Source organism: Mesoplodon densirostris, chromosome 6 (assembly GCF_025265405.1).
Source record: "Mesoplodon densirostris isolate mMesDen1 chromosome 6, mMesDen1 primary haplotype, whole genome shotgun sequence".
Lineage (NCBI taxonomy): Eukaryota > Metazoa > Chordata > Mammalia > Artiodactyla > Ziphiidae > Mesoplodon > Mesoplodon densirostris.
In genome coordinates this window covers 60888045-60914317 of record NC_082666.1, presented here as the reverse complement: position 1 = coordinate 60914317, position 26273 = coordinate 60888045, and the positions used below count along the sequence as shown (strand labels likewise).

Genomic DNA, 26273 nt, shown 5'->3' with positions numbered 1-26273 from the left:
TGAGCCCACCAGTTCCACCACTGTAACCTCAGCAGGGTGGTCATTATTTTTGTTGCTCTTCAGATTTTTCATTCGAACACTGCAGTTCTATACTTCACAAGACAAAATTACCTAATATGCAATGTTCTAAGCAAATAAAAAAAGGTCACACATAAATTAATCAGCATCACAGGACCACAGAGGCCCTTCTTTAAGCAACACAGAAGGAAATGTGCATAACATCTACCATTTTAAAGAGTTTTTATGGTATATCAGGCCCTGAGCTGATCCTTACCCACACTATTTCTACTTTAATCCTTGCTCCGACCTGATACAAAGAAGGTTATTACCCTCCAAGTTAACAAATGAGGAAATTGACACTTCAAGAAATTCTGTCCATTGTCAAACTTCCCATAACACAGTTGGGATTCAAACTCAGGCCTTTCTGACTCATATGCTTTCTAGCCCTATGCTACCCTATACTGCTTCCTACTACACTATAAATATTTAGAACATTTGCAATATTTGTAGATAAGGCAATCAGAACCATAAGTAACTAATCATTCCTCAAAATGCAGGTATCTGAGCTAAACTGCATCCACAATCAAACCATCATATCACCAAAGGCTAATCAGGTCATGAGGTGTACCTGTCTGTCATTTAAGATAAAAGTGCAACCCTTATGATCTTTGACTGGTTTTACTACACTGTGGTAGTTACATGCCTTGTTATGAAGTCAATCATACAAAGTTTGAAAATGTTTAAACAATGGATACATAAAACGTGTCAAAAAAGATAAAACTTCAAAGTAAAAGATTAATCAATGAAAAAGTTGGCATGCACGATGGGCAACCATTGCAAAAGATTTTTCCCTGGCCTATGTCTGCAAAACACTATGTTATGGACATATTTTTTGGAGTTTCAGAGGCTGTTTTACCTTACCGTAGCTATTTTAATGTAACTGCCTCCATTATGTTTTTGACTGCTAAACTAGTAAGAAAATTCAATTTTCTCTTAGAAAAGAAACCATTCTTCTCACTGGCATCACAGTTTCCAAAATAATTCATGTAGGTTTATGTATGATACTTTCTGTTCAGATGATAAATGAAAAGAAAGGAATGAGCATTTGGCACTTGCCTTTGACAGACACCATGTGAGGCATTTTCACATATGTTATCTCAAAATACTCCAGGTAGCAATACTATTATATTTCATAGGAGAGAGCACAGTAGGTCAAAAAGTAAAGGATGCCAAGGGCTAGGTGGAGAGGTGAATGGAGAGTTACTACTTTGGGGTATAGTTTGCTTTTCAAATGATGAAAACGTTCGAGAATGGAAGAGTGGCAATGGTTGTACAACCTTGTGAATATACTAAAAACCACTGATTGTACCCTTTTTAAAATGGTGAATTGTATAGTATGTAAATTATATCTCAATTTTTTAAATTACATAGTCATGGTAAATGTTAACATTTGAGAAATACAGGTGAAGGATATATGGGAATTCATTATACTATTTTTCCAACTTTTCTGCAAGCCTGAAATTATTTCAAAATAAAGTGTTATAAAAAGGTACAGGGCTTCCCTGGTGGCGCGGTGGTTGAGAGTCCGCCTGCTGATGCAGGGGGCACGGGTTCGTGCCCCGGTCCGGGAGGATCCCGCATGCCGCAGAGCGGCTGCGCCCGTGAGCCATGGCCGCTGAGCCTGCGCGTCCGGAGCCTGTGCTCCACAGCGGGAGAGGCCACAGCAGTGAGAGGCCTGCAGGTTTCAGATAAATAAAAGTGCCTTGCATTTAAAAAAAAAAAAAAAAGGTACAAAAATATGAATATAGTTAATGCTACTGAACTTACGCTTAAAAAATGGATGAGAGGATAAATTTTATATTATGTGTGTTTTTTTTTAACCACAATTAGAAATAAATAAATAGGTAAAGGAATTTGTACAAGATTCTACCTTAGTAAGTAGAGGTATCGGTATTCAAATGCAGGTCAGGGTTTCCCTGGTGGCACAGTGGTTGAGAGTCCACCTGCCAATACAGGGGACACGGGTTCGTGCCCTGGTCTGTGAAGATCCCACATGCCACGGAGCGGCTGGGCCTGTGAGCCATGGCCGCTGAGCCTGCGCGTCCGGAGGCTGTGCTCCGCAACGGGAGAGGCCACAACAGTGAGAGGCCCGCGTACCGCAAAATTAAAAAAAGGTCCCAAATGCAGGTCATTCCAACACCAAAGCCAAAACTCTTGTTAGAAGCCCAAAAAAGGGCTGATTTATTATCCTTGGATTGTGTTGAGACGTTACGTATGGCCATTCTAAAGCTGCACACGAACACACACACCTAAACTGCTTTTTCATAAATGAAAACTACTACCGACTAAGGGGGTTTTATTAAATGTTTCTGAGCTACTTTAAGGTTGCCACATGACTATGAATGTGTGTGGAAGGAGAAGAGAATGTTTCTGTACTATGCTGTATATTAAATAGTGATTCCAGACTGAATATTGTTCAAAAACAGGGCCTTATGTTGAAATTTCCAGTCAAATTTCAAAACTGGTACTGACATGAGAAAGTAATGAATATGTGAAAATATTTCTTTTTATCAAATTCTGGTTTTATTTACTCTAATGTTTTTCTGTTGACTTAAAAATTCTTTAAATCTATAGCAATTTCTCACAAAGATAATTATTTTAATTACAAAAAAAATTAGAGACATGAGTTTCAACACACTTATATAATGCGCTCATCTGCCAAACACTGACATACAATACAATGGGTATTTGCATAAATGGGTCTATCTGGGTTTGACTTGGGAGCTCACAACTAAATATTTTTAGTATGCCAAGTGTATAAAATATCCATATACCTTTAGAAATCAATTTACTCAAGAACATTAAGAAGCGGAATTTGGGGTTCCATCTGTTAAGCTGCAATCAAGTATAGAAAGCTGATCCTTGAACAACATGGGGGTTAGGGGCACCAACCCTCCACACCATCAAAAGCCCAAGAATAACTTATAGTTGGCCCTCCATATCCCTGGTTCCACATCCAGGATTCAGCCAACCTCAAATCATGTAGAACTGTAGTATTAACTACTGAAAAAAACCGGTGTATAAGTGAATCCAGGCAGTTCGAACCTGTGTTGTTCAAGGGTCAACTACACTAAAGGGAAGGAAAGGGGAAAGGAGGGGAGGGGAGGGAAACATTCCTTTAAAAAAAAATGTCAGGTCGGGGCTTCCCTGGTGGCGCAGTGGTTGAGAGTCCACCTGCTGATGCAGGGGACGCGGGTTTGTGCCCCGGTCCGGGAGGATCCCACGTGCCGCAGAGCGGCTGGGCCCGTGAGCCATGGCCGCTGAGCCTGCGCGTCCGGAGCCTGTGCTCCGCAACGGGAGAAGCCACAGCAGTGGGAGGCCCGCGTACCGCAAAAAAAAGTCAGGTCGGAATTTCCTGGCGGTCCAGTGGTTAGGACTCAGCACTGCCACTGCCAGGGCCTGGGTTCAATCTCTGGTTAGGCAACTAAAATCCCTTAAGCTGTACAGTGCAACCAAAAAAAAAAAAAAGTCAGGTGGCAATTCTAGGGGGAAAGCGAATCATTTTTACCAATATTTTTATTTTTTTTCATATCAATAACTATCCAGTGATTCCCAGCAGAGGCACTGACATTTTGGGCAGAACAAGTCATCACTGAGGATAAATTCTTCTGCGGCTGGGACAGTGAGGTGTCCTTGGCCCACGACATAGCAGGCGGCACTCCAATTCCACTCATTTGTAACAAACAAAACCATCTCCCAAGATTTCCAAACACCCCATGGAGGTGGCAGCACCCCCAGGTCCAGAACCCAGACAAGCTGTAACATCTTCCCCAACTCGGTGTTTCACAGCCAGCTGATGAGTGGGAAGCTGCTCCCATCAGTCAGGCTGGACGCCGAGGCTGTCACACACAGCCAGGATGCCCCACGTTTGGAGATAACCCTCTGCCTTATGGGGCCCATCAGCTGCAAATTCAGATTTCCACTGTCAGTTACTCTTAAAACCAAACACTGGCATTCATTTGATTGACACCACAAAAACTCTAAGAGAAATGAACGTTTAAAAAATGTAAAGACTTTCATTATTTCATGCATGCTTCTTACAGTCACCGTCTTCAAAAGTTACATGGCTTAGACCATCTTACTTTTTAATGTAACAGGTCATGATATACTGATTAGAAAGAAACCACTGGGAGTTCAGTTTTCAAAACAGAAGAGTTATACCAAGAATCCAAACCCCACATGTCAGAGCACAAAACGTTCAAGTTCAATGCCTCTGCATACTTAAGTTACCAGAGGACAGAAACAACACAGAATTTATAAAAACTGATTTAGTATAAAATACAGAAGACAGAGTTAAGTTGGAAATACAGAATTGCAGAGTTTTATTTTCAACTATAATGAAAGAATGAAAGGAAAGAAACTTCAAAGCTAGGAATACTTTAACTTAATGAGAAAAGAAAATTTTCCGTGTTAAACTTTAAACAGTTATCAATCACAGAACTGCATCATCCTTTCACTATTTCTTTAAGCAAAGCCCAATAGGTCTGCCTGTTAATAATAAAAGTCACTGTATTTCTTGCTTTCAAAAGTATTTAATCACCACGAATTCTTTGGTAGAGTCTTTCCCAAGTTCTGACTAGAATCCTGTAAGTCTACAGAACTAGCTCACCAGGGAACACAACACAACGCTAAATACCACAATCTATCACCAGCATTAACTGCTCCCAGCCCTAAAGACTTTAATTGCAACAAGACTGCAGCTCAGAGCCTGAAGCCGGGTAAAGTCCTCTTGCAGCAGGCAGGGACAAGGACCACATATTTTCATACATGCTGGTGCATATTACACACTGTTTGCTGCCCCAGTCACAAGCATGTCCAAGACAGGATTTCTAAACTAGTCAGTGAAAATTCTACTCAATGCATTTTCATAGAATGAGCCCCGAATTATTTTAGACCCATCCATGAAGATTAAGTGACCAAAGCACCAACAGGTTTGCCAGTAGCTACAACCTTCTGACAAACTTTGAGAAAGAGAAATCCAATAACATTTTGTTATCACAACACTAGACTGTCAATTTCCAATTTATAAACGAACTATCGTAGTCAAAACTGCAAAGTGAGTCAGTATTAGCGTTTATTATTACTTTTAAAGACAGATGTGTTTTTAAGAACCACTGGAATTTTTTCTTCCCTTACAGTACACTATTTCTGCAAAACACAAAGTAGATGATATATTTAAAACAGTAATATCAGTTTACAATGTCAAGTTACTGCATGGTCGAAAACTTGATGTCTATAGCAGGTCCTCAAGATAAAACTAAAATCCTCTGCTGCGGTAGGTCTACTTTCCAATTACTAGAAGTAAGCATACGAGAGATATAATTAGTTATGACACTAGGACAGGCATACATGTTTCAACACACACGCAGCTCAAAGTTTTTGGCATTATATGACAGAGGACTTAAACCAAAGACTCAGAGAGGTTATGCAGTGTGTGTGTGTGTGCATGTATGTATATGTCTTTTTTTTTAATTTAAAACTTGCCACAGCAAATTATTTCTTTAAAGTTATAAGCATATTTTGATTTGTTTAAACATCTCTTTAAAGATTTCTCAGGGGAAAAAAAAAAAACACCCTGCGGCTTTCATTGCGCCTGCATTACAAATTAAGGAAGCTGACTTTATAAAATTCATTTGGTGAAAAAGAATCACCTTTCAAAGAAGGCTGCATGTTGGCTAAACACATTTAGAAAAGTTTGATAGTCCTAGTCTTGGATTTCTCAATCAGGGATGAAACACTAATTTCTAAAAATGGAATATACAAGGCAGTACAATTTAACTTTGACCATTAAAAGTCTGTCCAAGATATACTGCCGAGACAGCCGCAAACCAGAATCTTTCAGCAGAGCTTTAAAAATTAAAACATGAAACTACTAAATAAGTACATTACTAAATTATGATCCACTTAGGATAATTTATTCCTTGATAAAGATAGGAAGACGAAAATTTCATAATTATATACCTAAGAATCTACAGAGAAGCATGTGAGAGCTGTATAAACAGTTGATTATAATAAAGTATGACTGCACTCAAATGAGGGGCAAATTTAAGAAAGAAACAGATTACATACATACATAAAAAACTGAAATTCTGTAAGATCCTACTGTGTTTGATCTCAAAGAATTATAACATGAAATATTCCAAAACTTCCCTTTTCTAAGAAAGGGTCTTGGTTTAGGCCTGGATTCAGTCAAAGATTTTATTAAAAAGAAATTTATGATGCAGTAGTTTATAAAAACACAACAAAACTCAATCTCATGATATTCTGAGAAATATCCAATATTAATAAATGGTTCTTTTCTTTATTTTCTTATCAAATATAAATTTCTATTCCTGAGAATACTAATCCAAAAAAACTAGAAAGGTCCAATATCTCATGGTAAAGAGATGACACCAAAAAATGGAAGTAGATTTCAAGTCTGACAGCTTCCATCTTCCAAGTCATGACTGCCCTCAATCTGCATATGAAATTCCATGGACAAAATCAGGTGTAGGTATTGTGAATGGGTGTTGGAAAACACAGAGCTTTTAATTAAGTGCATTCTCGAGTATAATAAGCCACCCTGGAACAAGATAAAACATGGAGAACCCATCCAGCTAGACCTTACACTCCCACAGGAGTCATCATACATGACAATGAATTATGACAAATCCCATCTCATGGGCCAAATGGTCCATGAAGACAGCACATGTGTTTCCTACAAAGACAGTATTAATGATGCACTCATGTTTTGGTCGAGCAGAGCTTTTCACCTTATATATAACAGGGCCTGCTCAGCGCCCTCTCTACCTTCACAGAACTATGTAAAAAGCTTTAGTAAACTACGTATGTATAAGTTCACTTTGGGTTTGGCTAAAAGAAAACACCCAACAGTTTACAGCTGTTTACTTCTAATACCAGTTGGTCTTAACTTTCTTTCAAATCAGAAAGTTCCAAAGTTTCAGAGAACTCTGGGGGAATCCAGAAACATCTAAAGTTAGCTTTTCTGGAGTCAAACTTCTTTCATTCCTTTTTATTTCTTGAATTCTCATTCTTAAAAACCTTCTACAAACTTCAAGATAGGGTGTGGGTGTGACTTCACAAAATAAACTTATTTTTCAAAACTGCTTTTAATATTTTTAACAATAAAATTATGCCAAGATCTACAGATTCCACGCAAAATTAGTGTTTTATGCTGTGGAGAAGAGGTTGGAAGATGAATTGGAAGAAAGTTTACAACACAGCATTTTCCGAGAAGGTATAACTAGTGCATTTCTCAACTGAGAACCAGAAAGTAATCATAAACTGATTGATAAGTGTCACCTGAAACTACAACTTACAGGAATTCAAAAACAAATCTTAAAGCATAAAAAACAAAATAAAATCATACTCCCCTTTCGCAACTACTCTTTCCTTTGACTTCTGTCATCTGTCAGTATAGACAAGACTGCCTCAGAAACAGTTTATGTGCACAAATTTGTACTTCACTTGCTTTCTCATTTCTCATGTCTTGAGTATTTATTTATGCCCCACATATACAGATTTACTGAAACTAAGACAAAGTATACAATATAAGCTATGTGACAATCGTTATAATTTCTAGCCAAAGAGTGCTATATAAAACCATTTAATATCATGGAGCACTTACACAGTCTCACATCTTAGGTAAAATTTTCCTTGATCGTCTCTGCCTTCAGAGGCCTCCTCAGGCCACAACCTATAATACTTTTACTCAGATTTCACAAGATCTACACTGAAGTACAATCCATCGGGTACTTGCCACGTCCAGCCCAGTTGCATAAGACCACAAAATATTAACACAATTTGATGGTTAGAAAAATGTTTGTAAGCATACATGTATGAATCTATATATGCAAAAAAATCTCCCACCGGTTCTCCTAGAACCAAATGAGTTTCTATGGATATTAATAGGAAGTTCCATTATTGGTGGGGAAAAATAGTCAATGTGTCTCAGTTGTCACCTCAGGACACTGCATTCATTCCAACAACACTACTATTGTTCAAAACGTTTCTGGAATTTTTCCTTTGTGACTATTTCCAGAGCCAATTCATAAGTTATATGAGAAAAATCAACTGTGCCAATTTTCTTCTTACCAAAAATAGAATTATTTGGCTTTATCACCCACCATGTTCATCAGGCTTAACTTCTAGACAATTCAGAAAACCAAAACTTTTGTCACAGAAAACTTGCTGGCACTGAAGATAATTAGAAGAATTAGATACAGGCTGTCCAAACCCAACGCCAAATGATGAGCTCCAAAACATTTTAAGCTAACATCAGTGTATGACCTTCTAGGCTGACTATTTTATACAGAATAATACTTACTTGTATCTACTTATTTTTGGTTTTCAAGTTTCCTTAGCACATTTATTAGTATATTAATTACTTTAATGTTTCACTCAAGTTTATGAATCTTATCAAATTTTTATTAACAAGTTCTTCAAATGTTATAAAACTTCCTTTAACTTGAGAAGGTACTAAAATGAATACCTAACTAGGTTTCCTTCTGAATTCTAAATTTATCATTTATTTATTTCCCCATAGTGTCTTCAAATGCATATATTGTAATTACAAAATGGAACTGTAAAACTTAACATGGTGAATTGTATGGTATGTGAATTATATCTCAATAAACCTGTTTAAAAAAAAAAAGTGAAGTCACCAAAGTAACCAGTTAAGCTTCATTAAAAGGCCTAAATTACTAAAAATGACACAAAAGAAATATTCAAAAATCAACCAAAAACACAGATCACCCCAAACAGACCAATCAGGTAGCCAGCAAACTCGAATCATCACTTAAAATGGCTCAACATACCTCCTCATATGGGTTAGTGCAGGTACAAAGGGCCCCATTACAGGAGCAATTTAACTCAACATACCTGAAAATTCTACCAGAAGTTGAATATTAAGGAATATCTATCAGTACACACATGTGTGCTGAATTACATATATCTCACTCCCAACCCAATTAGATCTGTACAATTTTCTGAATAATGGGAAAGAATTTACACATTCTCACGAGTGGTATCACCACCTTATTACTCAAATGCACAACATCTGTGAAAAGCCTGATTACGGAGATATATTTTGCTTTAAACAAAGTTAACCATTGTGGCCCAGATCATGCTCAATCCATACTGTCAAATTTGATTGCACAATGTATCTCTTATACATGTACTATAAGATACCATGCACACTACAAAACACAAATATAAAAATCGGAGAATGAGTAAATCAAATTTCATTTTCCCCAGATCTTATAGGATGACTTTTGCATACCTCTTGGGGTGTTTACATCTACTCTGGAAACCACTGCTCCAATAAGCAGTTCAGATAATTGCAACAGCAAATACCATAAATAACCCTCCAAGTAATAACTAAGATCCAATAAAAACTGATAAAAAATCTGTTAATGATTACAAGGAAAATCATATGCAGGTATATTCATTCACTCAATAAACATCTGCTGAGTGTTTCCCATACCAGGCACTGCTACAGGAAGCGGAAATTCAGAAATTAACAAAACAGGCAAAGGTCCCTGTTCTTATGGAGTTTGGCATCCTGGCAGGAAGGTGGAAGACAAATAATAAACTACATATAAGTAAACAAATTAAGTATCTTTTCTAGTGGTGATAAATGCTATGAAGAAAGGAAGCAGGGATAGAGGTCAGAGAAACATACAGGGTGGAGAGACAGCTGGGGGATGAAAGCTGTCAGTAAGTTCTCTTTGAAGGGATAACATTTTCGAGGAGACATGAATGAAATAAGGGAGCAAGCCATGCAAAAATCTGGAAGAAGAGCATTCCAGGCAGAGGAAAAGTGCGTACAAAGGCCTAAGGAAGGTAGGAATTTGCCATATTCAGTGAACAGCAAGAAGGTCAGGATTATGGGAGAAGAGTGAGCAGTGGTAGGAAATGATTTTGGAGCACTGGGCCAGGATTACATCTTATGTATCCTTTTCAGTCACAGCAGGAGTTCGGACTTCACTGCAGGTGTGGTAAGATGGAAGAAGACACTGGAAGGTTTTGTGAAAGGGAAGTGCTTTCTCCGTAAAGAGTCCTCTGGGTGTAGTGGGCAGGACAGAGGCAAGAATGGAAGCACTGGGCCAAATAGAAGCTACTGCGGTATTCCAGGTAAAGGGTGGTAGGGCTTTGACCAGGGTGATGGTGAATGGGTGGAAGTCAGGAGACAGATCTAACAGGACTTGCCCAGTAGATGAGGGGCACAAGAGGAGGAGACCCTGAAAGATCCTGAGGAAAAACGTGGTGAGCAAGGAGGTTGGGGAGTCACATAAACGTTAAGTCTCATGGCACTCATTTTAACTGGCCCTTTGTTTTTCAATGTATTTTTCTAACTATATTTTTATCAGTGTTCAACATTTCCTGTGCAACTTTTCCATTCTCTCCATCACCACCCTCATTTAATTTTTGGTGCTGACACCTTTTCAAATTTAAAATTTGGAATACATTAAACCCTATAAGTTTAAATAATAAAATTCTCACACTACACAACCGTACCACAACTGCTCTGAAACTTACAGACTGCAGACTGAAATAGTGATGCAAGGATAAAAGCTGGACTAGATCTAAGGAAACCACAGCCAACAGGAGGCTCCCTGTCCACCAACATCTATCCTTCAGGCTCAGCGGATGTTCAGTGCCTTATCCTCCTACCTTCTCTTCCCCTAACAAATGCTTCTCTGTAGTCAAAATCTAATTGGTATTAAAGTGTTGGAAAGGGAACAAAAGACTAAAGTAAAAAAAAAAAGAAACTAATTGGGAAGTTGCTGGAATCAACCAATGTGAAGTCAAAGGTACAGATTTAACTTTTTGGTCCTTTTTGGCACCCATGAAATAGTAAAGAGATGTTGAACATCACACAATGTGAAACACTGAGAATCTTTAAAATCTAATCTTGGCTCTAACTGTATTATGGAAAAGAGAATCCCAAAGTAATCGAGGAACTTTTCTATCACATAGAAAATAGATGCAGAGATTAGACACACACCCCCTTACTGACTTCTCAACTGCAGCGTATTCCACCTATATATAAGGACAATCTCAAATCATGATATTTCTCTACAAGGTATTATTAAACAATAGAAACTTTCTCTACAAGGTATTATTAAACAATAGAAACTTTCTCTAAAAGGTATTTAACTGGTCTTAAGCTTTATTATTTTAAAAAACAACAACATACATCTTTTTTTCCTCCGGGAAACTGCAGCCTTATTCTGTGGCTTCACACCATTCTCACCTACCCATATACAAAACACATTACATGTAAGGTAGTAGCATGAATTATCTCCCAAGAAATTTAAAATGAATGAAATGGGACTGCCATCTGCATTAGATCTATAAAAAACCAAACAGATGCAAAGTCACCTTAACAAGTAGCTCCCAGGACAGTTGCCTAATATCTGCTTGAGAATACTAACATATCCAGAGAAAAAAGAATTTATCAGTCAGAAGGTGAATGGGAAGAAGAAAAAAGCAACAGGGGTCAATTTTGTCAATGCTCTTCCAAGCACAGTCCAGGAGTGAGGAGTCTAAAGGGTGCATTGTAAACAGAGGCCACTGGAAGGTTTTCTCTACAGAGGGAGGAGGCCCTTACACCCTCCACCTCCATCCCTAATATTCTCTGATCAAATTCCAAGTTCATAAAGCAATGAGCAACATTTGGATTATGATTTGACTCCCTACTTAAATTTGCCTGCAAAGGAGAGAATGTGCTAAGCATGCCGATAGGCGTACGGAAGTATTTCACTTAATAAGGTATGTAGGTATACACATGTTCACATGGCGTGTGTGCAGGCATACACATGTGGGTATGTAATCTCCACCCCTCAGTCAGTGAACAGCTGAATGAGTCCAGGAAGGACTGATCTCTTTTAAGCGTGTATTGACAAAATTAGATTTCTAAACATACAAAGACCAGTGGAGTCCCCTAGACCATGGTTATTCTTTCAAGATAATGAATACCCTCCTGCCAATGAATTTTGTGCTCCTTTATATTAGAGTTAGAACTTCTACTTCATCTGTTAGACATACAGTGCCGAACAGAGTGTCATGTGTATCACACAGAAATGCAATCGCCTGTTTAATTACAATCTAAAATACTTAAAAGTTGTGTTATGCTGTGGAAAATGATGACAACCACAACTCCCATGCCTATGTGAAATGTACCGCTTGAACATAAAAACCTGATCATTTTCAAAAGCATCTTTTACTTTTACCGAATAAGTATACTATCTAATGTTTCATGCAAATCTACAGCAAGTTATTCTACATATAGTAACAAACAGTTACCTGCTGGCTGTTAACAGATTACTTTGGCATATCTGTATTTGAAACACAATTTGACAATATTAATGAAATATTCAATGATACACTCAATATTCATCCATGCTATCCATACATATACCTAAAACTACAAAAAATATTGTACCAGGTATTACTGCAGTATGAAAATGCACATATGTGTCAAACCCTTCCCCCTCACACACCCAAAAACAAAATTTCAGTGAACGATATTATTCTGCTTTCTCCCTCTCCCATAAGGAAGTTGCAGACTATCAGTTTGTCACTGATGCTTCTACCTACATACACGCACACACATTTCATTAGATCTAATTATCACTGTCCTCTGTACACAGAAATGTCATGTCAGTGACTGGTTGCTGTTTATGGACATAAGCGAAGCTGCAAAGACCAATGAACACACATAAATCCTTTATGTGAAAATATGTTTTGCAAAGGACACTTACAGGGTAAAAAATATGGTTTAACACGTGGCAGAATTTGAGTTTAAAAAATATTTATCTACTTTTTCATATTATTCAGAGTTAATGTACTCTGAAGTGAAATTAATGTTTTAGTCTATCAAAAACCAATATGAACAAATATTATGCTTTGTTTCCTATCACCATTTTGAATGAGAGGAAAACTGAACTATCATATTGTACTTCCAGAAGCTTACCAGTTAGCGTACAGACGTGTTAACACAAAAAAACTTCCCTAATCCACTAGAGTAAAATGTGTATTACAGGGAGATTAAATACCATAGGACAGAGAAATGAATGGACTTTCTTTGTATGGCTGTATTTTTCCAGGTAATTACATACTTTATGTCCTTAAACCATGAAAGATACCATAATAGAACACATGATTTTGTCATTCCATATATATAAAACAATATACACATGAGCACGTCAAAACATGTGAAACAGAAAAGTAGCATTGATTTATTGCTCAACATTAATAAAAACTGTGTCATTTGGTATAATGAAATTTATTATAACCAAAAATCAAGTGTATGGTAAATATAAGATTTTCTACCATACAATTTTTATAAATGATTGTAAATCCTCTATAGAATTTTCACCAGGAGAAAAGTAATTGTATGTCATAAGATACAATTTAAAATTGGCGAATTACTATTTATGTAACTTAGGTAAACATTGATGAGGGGGGGAAAATACATACTCTCCACATATATATTTGATCAGTTAGCCATCTAATTAATAGTTGATACTGAATGAATAATGAAACTTTTGTCCAAACTAACTGACAAAAGGCCAAAACCAGACAATGTAGTTAAGCAAGAACGGCTCATCAGAATACTAGGAAAGCAATTACTTTAAATGGAGATAAACAGAGTTGTTTCTTAGCATGAATAAAGAAAAATTAGAACTTTAAAAAGGAATAAACTTTTTTTTTAATTCACCAATGATACAACATAGCTGCCCCCAAATTACGTTATCTTTCATTTGTTCTCAAGCTTCTCTAGCTCAACGATGAGGTATATTAATTACAAAATTTGTCAGGTAAACTTTAAAATAAGCTCATGTCTCCAAATGTGCCATGCCAGATTTGAATGTGGTATTTATTTAAAACGTAACTGGACCAGTTAGTTTGGGTTTGAGATCATACAGTAATTTTTAGCTTTAATCACTGGTGGTGTTTTTTAGTTACAATGGAATATCTAGGAAGACAAATTTTCTCAATAATGTTTTTTTTTCCTTTCCTTTTGAGTTATTTATAAAACTAAAAACAATTATTTCTAGGTACTTAATTCCACCCTCCAGGGTATGAAGTGTATCTCTTATATAGAACACCTAGAATGCTTTTAAACTCAATGATAATTAAGAAACATCAAAGCAAACCCAGGGTGTTTCACAGGGAGCTAAGAGCCATCATCTTTTGGCTACTAAATGACATATTTCTTGTCCCCTGGAGTATCACCAAGAGTTTTTTACCCAAACAATGGATGTATTTTCCTAACATAGCCTTTACGCTTCTGAGGATCAGATAATTCTGAGTTTTAAAAGTAAACTGCTAAGGGCAACAGAAGAAAGAATAGACAGATAAGACTACATCAAACTTAAAAACTTCTGTACAGCAAAGAAAGTAATCAACAGAGTGAAAAAGCAACCTACTGAATGGGAGAAAATATTTGCAAACCATACTTCTGATAAGGAGTTAATATCAAGAATATATAAAGAACTCCTACATTTCAACAACCAAAAATCAAATAATCCAATAAAAATGGGCAAAGGACTTGAACAGCCATTTCTCCAAAGAAGATATACAAATGGCCAACAAGCATATAAAACGATGCTCAACATCATTAATCATCGGGAACTTCAAATCAAAACAATGAGATATAACCTCTCATGTGTTAGTGAGGTCACTATTTAAAAAAAAAAAAAAAAACAAAATCAAAAGAACATAAAGTAACAAGCATTGACAAGGATGTGGAGAAATTGAAACCCTTATGCATTGTTGGTAGGAATGTAAAATGGGGCAGCAGCCACAGAAAATAGGAGGTTCCTCAAAAAATTAAAAATAGAACTATTATATAATCCAGCAACTCCATTTCCGGATATATATCCAAAAGAATTGAAAGCAGAATCTTGCAGAGTTATTTGCACACCCATGTTCACTGCAGCATCATTCACAAACGCCAAGGAGTGGACTCAATCTAAAAGTCCATCTAAGGATGAATGGGTAAAGAAAATGTGGTATATACATACAATGAAATATTATTCAGCCTTTAAAAAAAAGGAAATCCTGTCATGTGCTACAACGTGGATTAACCTCGAGGACATTATGCTAAGTGAAATAAGCCAGTCACAGAACGATATATACCACATGATTCCATTTATATGAAGTATTTAAAGCAGTCAAATTCTTAGAAAGTGGAATGGTTGTTGCCAGCATCTATGGGGAGGGGAAAAGGGGAGTTGTTCAATAGGCATAGATGTAAGTTTCCATTTTGCAAGATGAAAAAGTTCTAACAATCTCTCGCACAGCAAAATACAGCTAACACTACTATACTATATATTTAAAATGATTAAGTTATTAAATTTTATGTGATATTTTTATCACAATAAAAATAAACTGCAAAAGAACCAAAAACAGCTAAAATAATCTTGAAAAAGAGGAACAAAGTTGGAAGACACACACTTCTCAGTTGCAAACAATGCAAAGCTACAGTAATTAAGGCAGTGTGGTACTTGCACAGGGATAGACATATAGATCAATGGAACCAAGTGGAGAGTTCAGAGGAAAAAAACCCTTACATCTATGGCCAAATGATTTTCCCAAAAGGTACTGTGATAATTCAAAGGGGGAAAGAATTGTTAACCAATGATGCTGAGAACAACTGGATATCCTCATTCAAAAGAATGAAGCTGGACCCCTACTTCATATTATACACAAAAGTTAGCCTAAATGAATCAAGAACTTAAATGTAAGAGTTCAAACTACAAGGCTCTTAGAGTAAATTTTCATGAGCTTGGGTTAGACAATGATTGCTTAGCACACCAAAAGTACAAACAACAAAAGAAAAAATAAATTGGATTTTGTCAAAATTTAAAGCTTCTGTGCTTCAAAGGACACCATCAAAAAAATAAGACAACCCACAGAATGGGAGAAAATATTTACAAATCTTGTATCTAATAAAGACTTGTGTCCAGAATACATAAAGAGCTTACAACTCAACAATAAAAAGACAAACTAAATGAAAAAAGGGTAAAGGATTTAACAGACATTTCTGCTAAACAGAAGATATACAAGTGGCCAATAACCATATGAAATGATGCTCAACATCACTAATCATCAGGGAAATTCAAATCAAAATCACTTTACACCCACTAGGATTGTTAAAATTAAAAGACAGATAGAAACAAGTTCGGAGAGGATGTGGAGAGATTAGGAAACTTATACACTGTTAGTGGGAATGTAAAATGTGCAGCTGCTTTGGAAAACGATTTGGCAGTTCCTCAAAAGGTGAAAGGTAGGGACTTCCCTGGTGGCACAGTGGTTAAAAATCCGCCTGCCAATGCAGGGGACATGGGTTCGAGCCCTGGTCCGGGAAGATCCCACATGCCACGGAGCAACTAAGCCCATCCACCACATCTACTGAGCCCACGTGCTGCAACTACTGAAGCTCGTACGCCTAGAGCCTGTGCTCCACAACAAGAGAAGCCACCACAATGAGAAGTCCGCGCACCGCAACAAAGACCCAACGCAGCCAAAAATAAATAAATTTATTTTTTTTAAAAAAAAGGTGAAAGATAGAGTGCCACATGACTCAGCGATTCCACCCCTAGGTATATCCCTAACAAAAATGAAAACAGAACACATGCATACAAATGTTCATGGCAGCATTACTCGTAATAACAAAAAAGTGAACACTACTCAAATGTCAATCATTGGATGAATGAATAAATAAAATGTGCTATAGCCATACAATGGAATGTTATTAATTGTACTTTTTAAGCATATGAATTGTACAGTATGTGAATTATATCTCAATATAGCTATTAAAATGGTAAACAGCTCTGATTATATAGTCCTATCACATAAAATATAAAGTGTTCCCACTGGAAAGAAACATAGAAATTACAAAACTCACTTGTTTTACCAGGGATGAAATGGAGGCTCTCAGACCTAGGTAGACTAGAGTGGGACCTGCCTCTAAACCCAGTCCCCGGGCTGTTCTCACTCTGGAGTGGACAGTGGTGCAACTGCTTTCCAAGGCGTGGTCAGCCAGCTGAGATACTGACTGCATGAAGAATAGGTGCAGAATTCCTTCACAGAGTAGCTCCTGACGTGCATTCCTTTTCTTTAACTACCACATGGCTTTTTGGGGGGAAGGTAAAATTACAGCCTCAAATGTCCCTCCTTCCTCTTCTACTTCTCCCAACACAAACCATAATGAATGGGAACGGGAATATTAGAAGGGGCAATGTTAACACACCCCTGCCTTGTCCGTGGGAAGGCCACCAGGTCACCTAAGATGATCAAAGTACATTCATCCGACTATCTGCACAGAACTTCCACCCAATGGTCAAGAGACTGGGACATGGCCCTGGGCTGGCTGGGCACTTAGCTGTCAATTACTGAATGAATATGTATTTCCCTGCAGAGGATCATCCCACCTGAAGAAAGGAATGTGGAAATAGCTCATCTCTCCTCCCTGAAACAAAGATAACTTGGCCCACAAGACGCCATGAAAAGCTCAGCAGAGAAAGTTTCAAATACAACTGTGAAAAAATTAGCCTTGGCTAAAAAAGGTAAGGTCAAGTAAAACTTAAAAATCACTTTATAAGGATTCAGTAATAAATCATTCATATATTTGCAAAGCTACTGGGGAGCTCCAAAAGAGTTTGGTAAACTGACAAAAATTATTTAAATTAGAAAGACAAAAATATTCTAGTCGCCCCTAGCAACAAAGATTTTCCTAATTTAAAAAAATAAATGAACTTGAGGGTAAAGTGAGATGCAGGTGTTATAATTTACCATTTTCTATTCAAATGTGTTGAGAATTCTTAAAAAGTAATCTGATGAATCTTAAGATGTTGAGTAATATCTTCCAATCCAAAGTCTGCAAATATTGGTCTTTATTATGATTTGCAAATAATCCAATGATCATCTTTTTCTTCCTTTACACTGAGGCAACAAGGCAAATGCATTTTTAAGGAATCAAGGGATAATACAAAAGATGCTAGAGGGAAATCAAAAGGGAAAAATAGTAACATAGGAAAATAAATAGGCTACATTATTTTACATGGATTTTAAAATACATATATGACATCTATGAAATATCTCGTAAATTCTTTTCTAGATATGGAAGAATTAACAAACTGCTAATAGATCCATTTACATAGATGATTCAGTCAGTATAAAAAATAGTTATAATACACTGAATAGTCACCAGAAACACCACTTGGGTCCTCTGAAAGATTAAAAAATGAAAATAAGACTCTTCCTTGCTGTCCAACTTATTCAATTCTCCCCTCAAATGAAGTTTAGCTGAAAACAATGCGACAGACTTAAGCTCCGCACAGGCAAATCTTGGCAGCCCTCAACTCTGTCTATCTCCTTGGCCTGTTAAGCAAAATTCCTTCACAAACTGTTGGTCTCTGCAATAACTCCTACAGAGCTCATTACTGCCAGCATCGGCCTATCCCCCGTGTTGTGCATTTATCCCCGGGATGCATATCAACATGTGGCACATGTCCTTGACGTGCACAGAAGGGCTGCACCCCAGGACAGCAGCATGCACGACAATAGTGTCGACTCTCACTTCTCTATGGTTGCTGGGATGTAACCGAGAAATCTAATAACTGTGACAGTGGGGCCTTTCGGTTTTTCCTTGCCTTTCCAGACAGTGAAACTGCACAGACACTAATGAAAGGTTAAATGAATAGGAATGGTTGACAAGAGGTACAATAAAGAAGGAGCTTGGTAATCCAGACACTGAGCAGAGATCCTTGGCTCAAGCAGAGAAAGGACAGCACATCGTCGAGTCACAATATTTAAAACAGCTTGCTATACACAGAGGCTTTTGTGTCTGGGTACACGTCTGGCTTTGGACTAAAAAAAAAAAAAAAAAGACACTGAAAAGGAATTTCAGCATGGGGCACTTTGGCAAATGTAAGGTCATAATAAGAGAAAAATGTTTTGTGTGGGTTCTTACATCTTTGTACTGAACACAAAAAAGCAGAGACTATGAACTCGTGAACCACAAGTTCCAAGACAATACTGTACATTTTGACAACTATTAAATACTGTATCTAGAGGGGTGGCTTGATGCGATTCCCACTGGTAAGATATACATGCAGTGACTCATTTAGCAGCTCCACATTCTGCCTTCCTTGAGGAAGAATTCCTGAATGCTCATCTTAGAATTCTATAGTCAAGGTCTAGTCTTCAGTGATTTGTTACGAATATTACCACCAAAACTCTCAAGCCCTCTTCCACTCACTGCAAAACTTCCCAGCAGCTTCCTGTAAGGAAACTGAATTTATCACCCTAGCAATGTGTAAAGTACAAGGCAAACTTTTTTGTAATTTCAAGTGACTGCAATAGTGAAACGTCCTCGACTAGAATTTTTAATTATGGAATTAACTTTTTTTCAGTGCCCCACTGACTATACCTTAAGGGAAGGTTATATTCCTTGGGGAACTGATTTTAAATTATCATAACAAGGCTATTCAAATCACCAAGAAAAAAGTGCTCCAGAATGTCAAGGGAAAAATAAAGCAAAAGGAAAAAAAAACTGACATTGTTAGATACAGATTTTTTTAAAGGAAAAAATGTATGACTCTGCTATGGCCAAGCATTAAAAAATGATATATCTGTAAAACTGTTCCTATGCATAAGCACAAGTTAGAATACAGTTTCACAATAAATGGTAAAATCGTACTGAGAACATGCTTTAAAACAAGGGAGCCTCTTTGAACAGCCAAATTAAATTATAGCTGAACTCTTACTTGTACTGAGGGTTCTAATAAGCAACAAATAAAGACTTTTATTGGCTAGCAACATAATGAGAGCTACTGTGCAGAAGATTAAAAAAAGACCAATCTGGGTAGCTTATCTCACCGATTATATTATTTACCTAAATGGTAAATAAGTTTGTCCAAAGTAACGCTATTAAAAACTAGCATATAAATATTAAAGCGCAATTATGATCAATGACCATTTAAAGTAAACATCACAAATTTTAGTGATAAACAAATGTGAAATTAAACAAATATTGAATTTAATACCACTTAAGTTCTATTTCTTTAAATTTAACTAATTTATTGATCCCTAATACACTGGCTTTATAAATGGTTTACTATTTATGCTTATATCATGAAGTATTTCTCTTAAAGGAGTTTTCTCTCCAGAGTACGGCAGTTATGCGTATAACTACTTCAAAAAGAAAGGAGGTTGTCCTGAGTGAACAGAAAGAAGGTACCCCCTCCTCAATGATTTGGTAGGAAGTTCCTTTTAACAGAACTTTGAAGGTTGTCCTCTTTAACAGACCTCCATCAGTTGACAAAGCTACAAACAGAACTTAGCAAACCAAAACAGATTTAAAATGTATCGGGGTGCATTTTGCTTGATCCTCAGATCATCTGAAAGGTAGAACCCTAGAAATCTTAGCTGACTACTTGACTGTTCTTGGAGAAAGTTCTGCTGCTTCTATCACAGCTAAAAAAAAAAAAACTACAATAGCACCTCCAAGCCTAAACACTAAGCCATTACTCATTATCTCCTCTTTTTCTGCAACATTCTGATTGCTAGAGTGACTTTAAAAAAAAAAAAAAAAAAACCTTAAGTATATCTAATAAAATCATGAGGCTCCCTCTAGCTCTTCAGAGAGGAGTTTACTAACCAATGATCCAATGATCCTATGTAATTCCCATCCAACAGGAAAGATTTGAGGAGGCTGCCTCCCTTCCACAGAAATGTTTTTCAACTGTTTCTTGTAAGGATGTAGATGGTAAATGAGACCAGCTGCAGAGGAATTCAGAAAGCACTGCTCCTCAAGTCCGCAATGAGTTACGAATCTATTAACTGCTTCCAACCTAAGCTTTAGATACAAAATTCTATAGTGAAACTTTAACCTGTTTAAACTACATATACACTCCCAACTTAGATTTACCCACTTGCTAAAACTAAATTTAATCAAAAAATAAGGACATGCATGAGCATCTATCTATAGAAGTTGTTACTTGTAATCTGGTCTCAGTTCTAAAAACCTACATATAAATGCAGGATCTTGAAATTTTTTAAAAACATTAACAGTGTATCTGTGGCTTTTATATAAAAGAGGCTGATGGTAATTTGTAGAAAACATGTCCATGTACCACAATATTTATACACAACACTGTTAATAACTTTTATTGTTTAATCTTTTCTGCTATTCAGCCCTGGATATTTTGGGATTGTCATTATTCAGAAGACTATAAATAATACAGTCCAAGTATGCCATTGATATTTAGTCTACCTTACAATAGCAATAAAAGACACACAGTCAACTGGCAAATCATTTCAAACAAGTGAAAATGAAAAAATGCTAAATTGAACTCCTACTACTCATTAGGACCACCTTTCAAATACTCAAGGAACATTTATTTTAAATTGTGTGGAATCTTAACTCTAAAATTAAAAATAAAGGGAACCACTACCTTCAAGTCATCACCTATTGGGGGCTCCCTTAATATAAGAAATATTCCCAGGAACAACAAAAAGGAAAGCTCCCCCCACCCCACCCCCCGCCCCTTTTTGAGCCAGTGTCCAATTTCTTCTTTTCTGAACAGCTGTATTATCCAACTTAAGTTGCTCTGCTAATTTCGGTCCCACAAGGACTAACTTGGAAGGCAAAAAAATACAAGAAAAGATCAATTTGCTGGGAAAGATCAAATGAGAAAACTGTGGGGACAGCACCAGGTCAGTGTGTGGAGAACTAAGAAGACCTGTTCTTCATTAACTGTGGCTCTCTGGGGATGTCACACACTACCTGTCCGTGGGCTTTATTGAACTGCCTAACCCGCCTCTCTGTTCCATTCTTCTGGGCTCAAGTGAATCATATCCTGCTGCTGACAAGTTAGCAGGGGACTGCGGCTGCAACATGAAAGTACTTTTCTTTCTTGTCTAAATCAGGCAGATTTTTGAAAAGACGACACAGCATTGACTCGTGACATGGCAAGATGAAACGAGAGGTCTGGGCCGGTCTTGGAGCTGTGCAGATAAAAGTAATCAAATGACACTCCTGGAATGCAAATTGGCATTCTTGACTGCAGCAATTGCACAACCATGAAACATCCCTGACAGCAAGCAAGATTAGGACAAAATGTTATGTAAAGCACTGAACTCAAAAACTCTCACTTGAAAATTCAAACTGTTAACACTTACATTTTAATATAGCAATAGTCAGCTCCGCTTTTGTCTGCTGCTTTTTGTAATCACATATCCCTGCCTGACAGATATCTGACATTTCAGGGGGAAGAAAAACGTCAGGTATTGATTGGGAAGGTACGACTGCTATTAATATTTTCTTCCTATTTATTTTTTAAAATCACGCGAGGCTGGTTCTTTTCCAAAGCCTTACATGCAAACAACAGCGAACTTAATATTCTCAAGGACCAGTTTGAGACTTTTCTCACACGATACTCAAACCGAGTTCACGTTCAGGCTCAGTATTACTTCCCGCTCAGGTGAAGACACTCCTGTACGTTGGTAAAGTGATTAGCAATCTGGATTTCACTACTCTCCAGGAACAGAAAGAGCAGCTCCAACTAAGAACTTCTTTAAGGCTGAAGAGTTTAAATAAAGCAGCTATAAATATAACACAGAAGACAGATACCCTATGAAAGTTCACAAGGGATTTTTTGGGTGACTCCAAAGGGTCAATCAAGCAAGTTCTATTAACTTGCACAGGGTCTCACTACTCTTGAGTACGTCCTCAAATCAGACACACTACACAGGAATAAATTCCACCACTTAAATAATGTATGTGCGTGCACAGTAACATCTGAAACTGCAGAATACAAAGCAGTGGGTGACAAACGTGCTTAACCACTGTTCAAAGTGATTAGTATTTGGGAGTAGATGTGTAGACCAATAGTATATAGGCGAGGGGGGAAGGGAAGAAAAATACCTACAACCAGCTTTTACAGTGTTCTTGTGTAAAATGCGGCTATAAGAAAAACCCTCAAGTGCTAAACAGATATATTTAATATTCTGTTTTGACGCCTCTACTTAAATACAGATTCCAACCATTGTAACTGTCCACGAAGTACATAAGAATTAATAAAACAGGCCACTTCTGCCACTTTAATCCTGGGTACACAGGATTATTTTATGATGTCTTTTGTACATCAGTTTTACAACAGCTTGACTCTAGGGTAAATGCGAACCACCGTAAATCGCACACTGCTTTCAAAACCACTTTAATTTCTGTCAGCGTTACTGTAACCTCAGTCTTGGGCTCACGCTACTTTTTTTTTTTTTTTTTTTTTTTTGGTGCCTGCATTTGACAGTCGCATCCCCTACACTCCAGTCGTGACTTTGATCACTGAAACAAGAGATGTCACATTAGGAGGAAGGGAAGAGAGGAAAAGAAAAAAAAAAAAAAGCCAACCCACTATCTCCCTTTTTCTTACATAGCCCATCTACATGAGGAACGCAGGATATCAGAACCCCAAGAGGGGGTAACAATAGCAGCAAAGGGTGGGAGCAAACTAAAAGGAAGGGAGTGGTCCAGCCCCATTTCTAACAAATCACTTCCCCGAAAGCGGACAGAGCGCTCAGCAGCCGGCGAGCTAATTGCCAGCTGCCTCGCTGCAGAAAAGCTGCTTCGGGTAGAGGGGCTGTGCTGGAATCTCGCTTCGCAACGCCTTCCCATCTCCTCCACCACTTGCACTTGGAACTTTTTTTTTTTTTTTTAATCTCAGCCTCACTTTACAGAGAATTTCACCCAGGTTTAGGTGGGGTTTTTTTTTCTTTTTCTTCTTCTTCTTCTTCTTTTTTATCCTGCCCTCTCCCCGGGCCCCAAATGCCACCCTCCAGTCAATGTGTAAGTAACACAAATCGGCTCCTGTCGAACTCCACCTCAAAATCTCTCTCTCTTTAGGGTTGATTTTCCTGCCCTGCGTTTTGCACATTATTCAGAAAACCTCCAGGAGCACTTCCTACATCTTCATTTACAAAGGGAGGGTTCCCCAACGGGAGGGCGAGGAGGGGAAAATCAGAGGTGCCGGGGACCGGGCGGCGGTGTCCTCCCCGCGCGGCGCACCAGCGCGCCCAGGCGCCCACGCCCAGCCGCCGGCCCCGCACTCGCGGGCAAGTTTTAAAAGTTGCCGTGGGTCCAAACGGCGTTCCTCTCCGCCCGGAGCTCCTTCCAGCGCTCCATCAGCCCCCGCCTGCCTCCCGGCCCGTCCCAACTCCCCGGAGCCGCCCGCCCGCTTACCGCTCACCTTGCCCCGCCGGCCGCGAGAGGGGCGACCTTCCCGAGCCCCCCGAGCCCGTGCGCACACCCGCCCTCCCACCTGGAGCTCTCCTCCGCCACTCGGGCTAAGTTGAAGGGCGAATTTGGGAGCGGGACCGGGGTAGACTGGGGCTCTCCTTTCCTGCCCGCCCTCCCCAGCGCCCCCCTCCACCTCCCGCCGCTGGACTGGAGGAAAACACGGCCCCCGGGCGGCCCCCGAGGCGCGCCGGCGCGGGGCTCCTTTCTCCCGAAGTCTAGAATAAAAAGGAAAGGAGGGTGGAAACTTCTTACCATCTCGGCATGCTGGTTGTCAAGTGCAGCCCCCGCCTCTTGGTCTCCTCTTAGCGGCCGCGCCTGGACCAGCCCCTCCGCCGCCTCACGCTCCTTCTGTCTCGGCCTTTCTTTCCCTCCCCCTCCCGATTTCCTCCGGGCAGCCGCTCTCGCCGCCTCCGCCTTTCCCCGCCCGCCCGCGAGCGCCCTCGCCGCGGCCCCTCTGCGCTCAGGTGACTGACTGATTTACACCCGCGTGCAGGGTCGCCTTCGCTCCCCAAGTCGGAGCCTGCTGAGTTCCCCCGGTTCCTCGGCACAAAAAAAAAAAAAAAAAAAAAGGAACGGACTGTCCCGGGAGGGGGCTGCTGGGGGGCGGAGTAGCGGGGGAACCGGCAGGCGAGGTGACCTCGGGAGGATTTGCAAGCCGCACAAGTTTCTTCTCTCTCTCTGCAAAACTGTCGCGACTACAATGTTGCTTCCCTTTTGCAAAATTAAAGTAGGTTGGTTTGGTTGTTTGTCCTCAGATTCTAGGGGGCTAGTGAAGGAGGATGTATGTTTCTCCCGCGCCCTGTTACTTTTTTTCCTCTCCCCCTGCTCTCTCTGGGGATGGAAAAACAACTTTGGCGCCCCCCCGGGGGGTGCGGGCTTGGAGGTGGAAGTGGCCGGTAACGCCCAACTGTCAAAAACGAGTGGGGGAGACCGGAGGGGAGGCTGCGAAGCGCCGAGGAAAGGGCGCGAACTTTATTCCGACTGCAACAAACAGCGGCGTCGCTTTCCTTTTCGGGCACTCGCCCGTGTGGGTCCCCTATGACCAGTTCCTCCTCCCGATCCGCCGCCACCCCCTCCTCCTCTCCCCTTCCGTGCCCCCCGCGCCGCTGGGGAAGGCGAGGGAAGCGGAGGAAACCCCAGGGGCCAGAAACTCGAGACGAGACGTGGTGGGCGAAAAGGCCAAAAGTTGCGCGCGGCTGGGGAGAAAAAAGTTTTTTGGTGGCGGCGTGTTTCGTGCCGGGCCAGACGCCGGCTTGCGGCGAGGGCTTCCTTCCCCTTCCCCTGGTCTGGGCCGAGGGCTGGAGACGCCGGGGGAGAGGAACGGCGCTGCCGCCTCCGCGGGTGCCCGCGGGGGAAGACCGGTCACATCTGTGGGTGACACTCAGCCGGCCTGAGTCGCCCTGCCCCGGAGATGCAAAAACGCTGGCTGCAGGCTCAGCGCGCACACGCCTGCCGCTGAAGGACATTTCTTAAATGCAGGCAAAACACACTCCCGGCCGCAAGAATGAGGAGGAGGGGGGGTGAATTTAATCACCGTCATCTTCCTAACGTACACTTTGTGCCAAAAACATCTCCGCGTTGTGCCGATTTATCATAGCCTGAACAAACTTTCTGCTTATCTGACAGGGGAGGGAGTCACAGGTTTCGAGGATCCACCCTCTGAGCACTTGGCAGTCAGGTTCGGGGAAGGCGAACGCTTGCTTGGCAGAACAACAGGTCTGGTTACCGGTTACTACTAAAAAGAGAAAATCCTCTCTCCTTCCTTTCTCTTTTCCCCGAAGTAGAGGAAGAGACTGCCCAATTGCATTCAGAGGTCAGAATCAAATTCCTTTGAAAATACGCAGCCCTGGAATTAATGTAGTTTTATTTTCTTTGATTGCATAGTCTGGTCTTAAGTTTA

The 26273-nt window shown here is 39.5% G+C and overlaps 1 protein-coding gene across 10 annotated transcripts in view; it reads right to left on the bottom strand.

Annotated features, from left to right (window-relative positions):
* Positions 1-24735, bottom strand: part of BNC2 (basonuclin zinc finger protein 2) — a 430899-nt gene extending 406164 nt beyond the window's left edge. For all 10 annotated transcript variants that reach the window (XM_060102087.1, XM_060102088.1, XM_060102089.1 and 7 more), the window contains exon 1: positions 24626-24735. In XM_060102087.1, coding sequence (XP_059958070.1) covers positions 24626-24628 — 3 coding nt within the window. In that variant the 5' untranslated portion in view covers positions 24629-24735. The remainder of the gene's footprint in view (positions 1-24625) is intronic.
* Positions 24736-26273: the final 1538 nt, after the last annotated feature.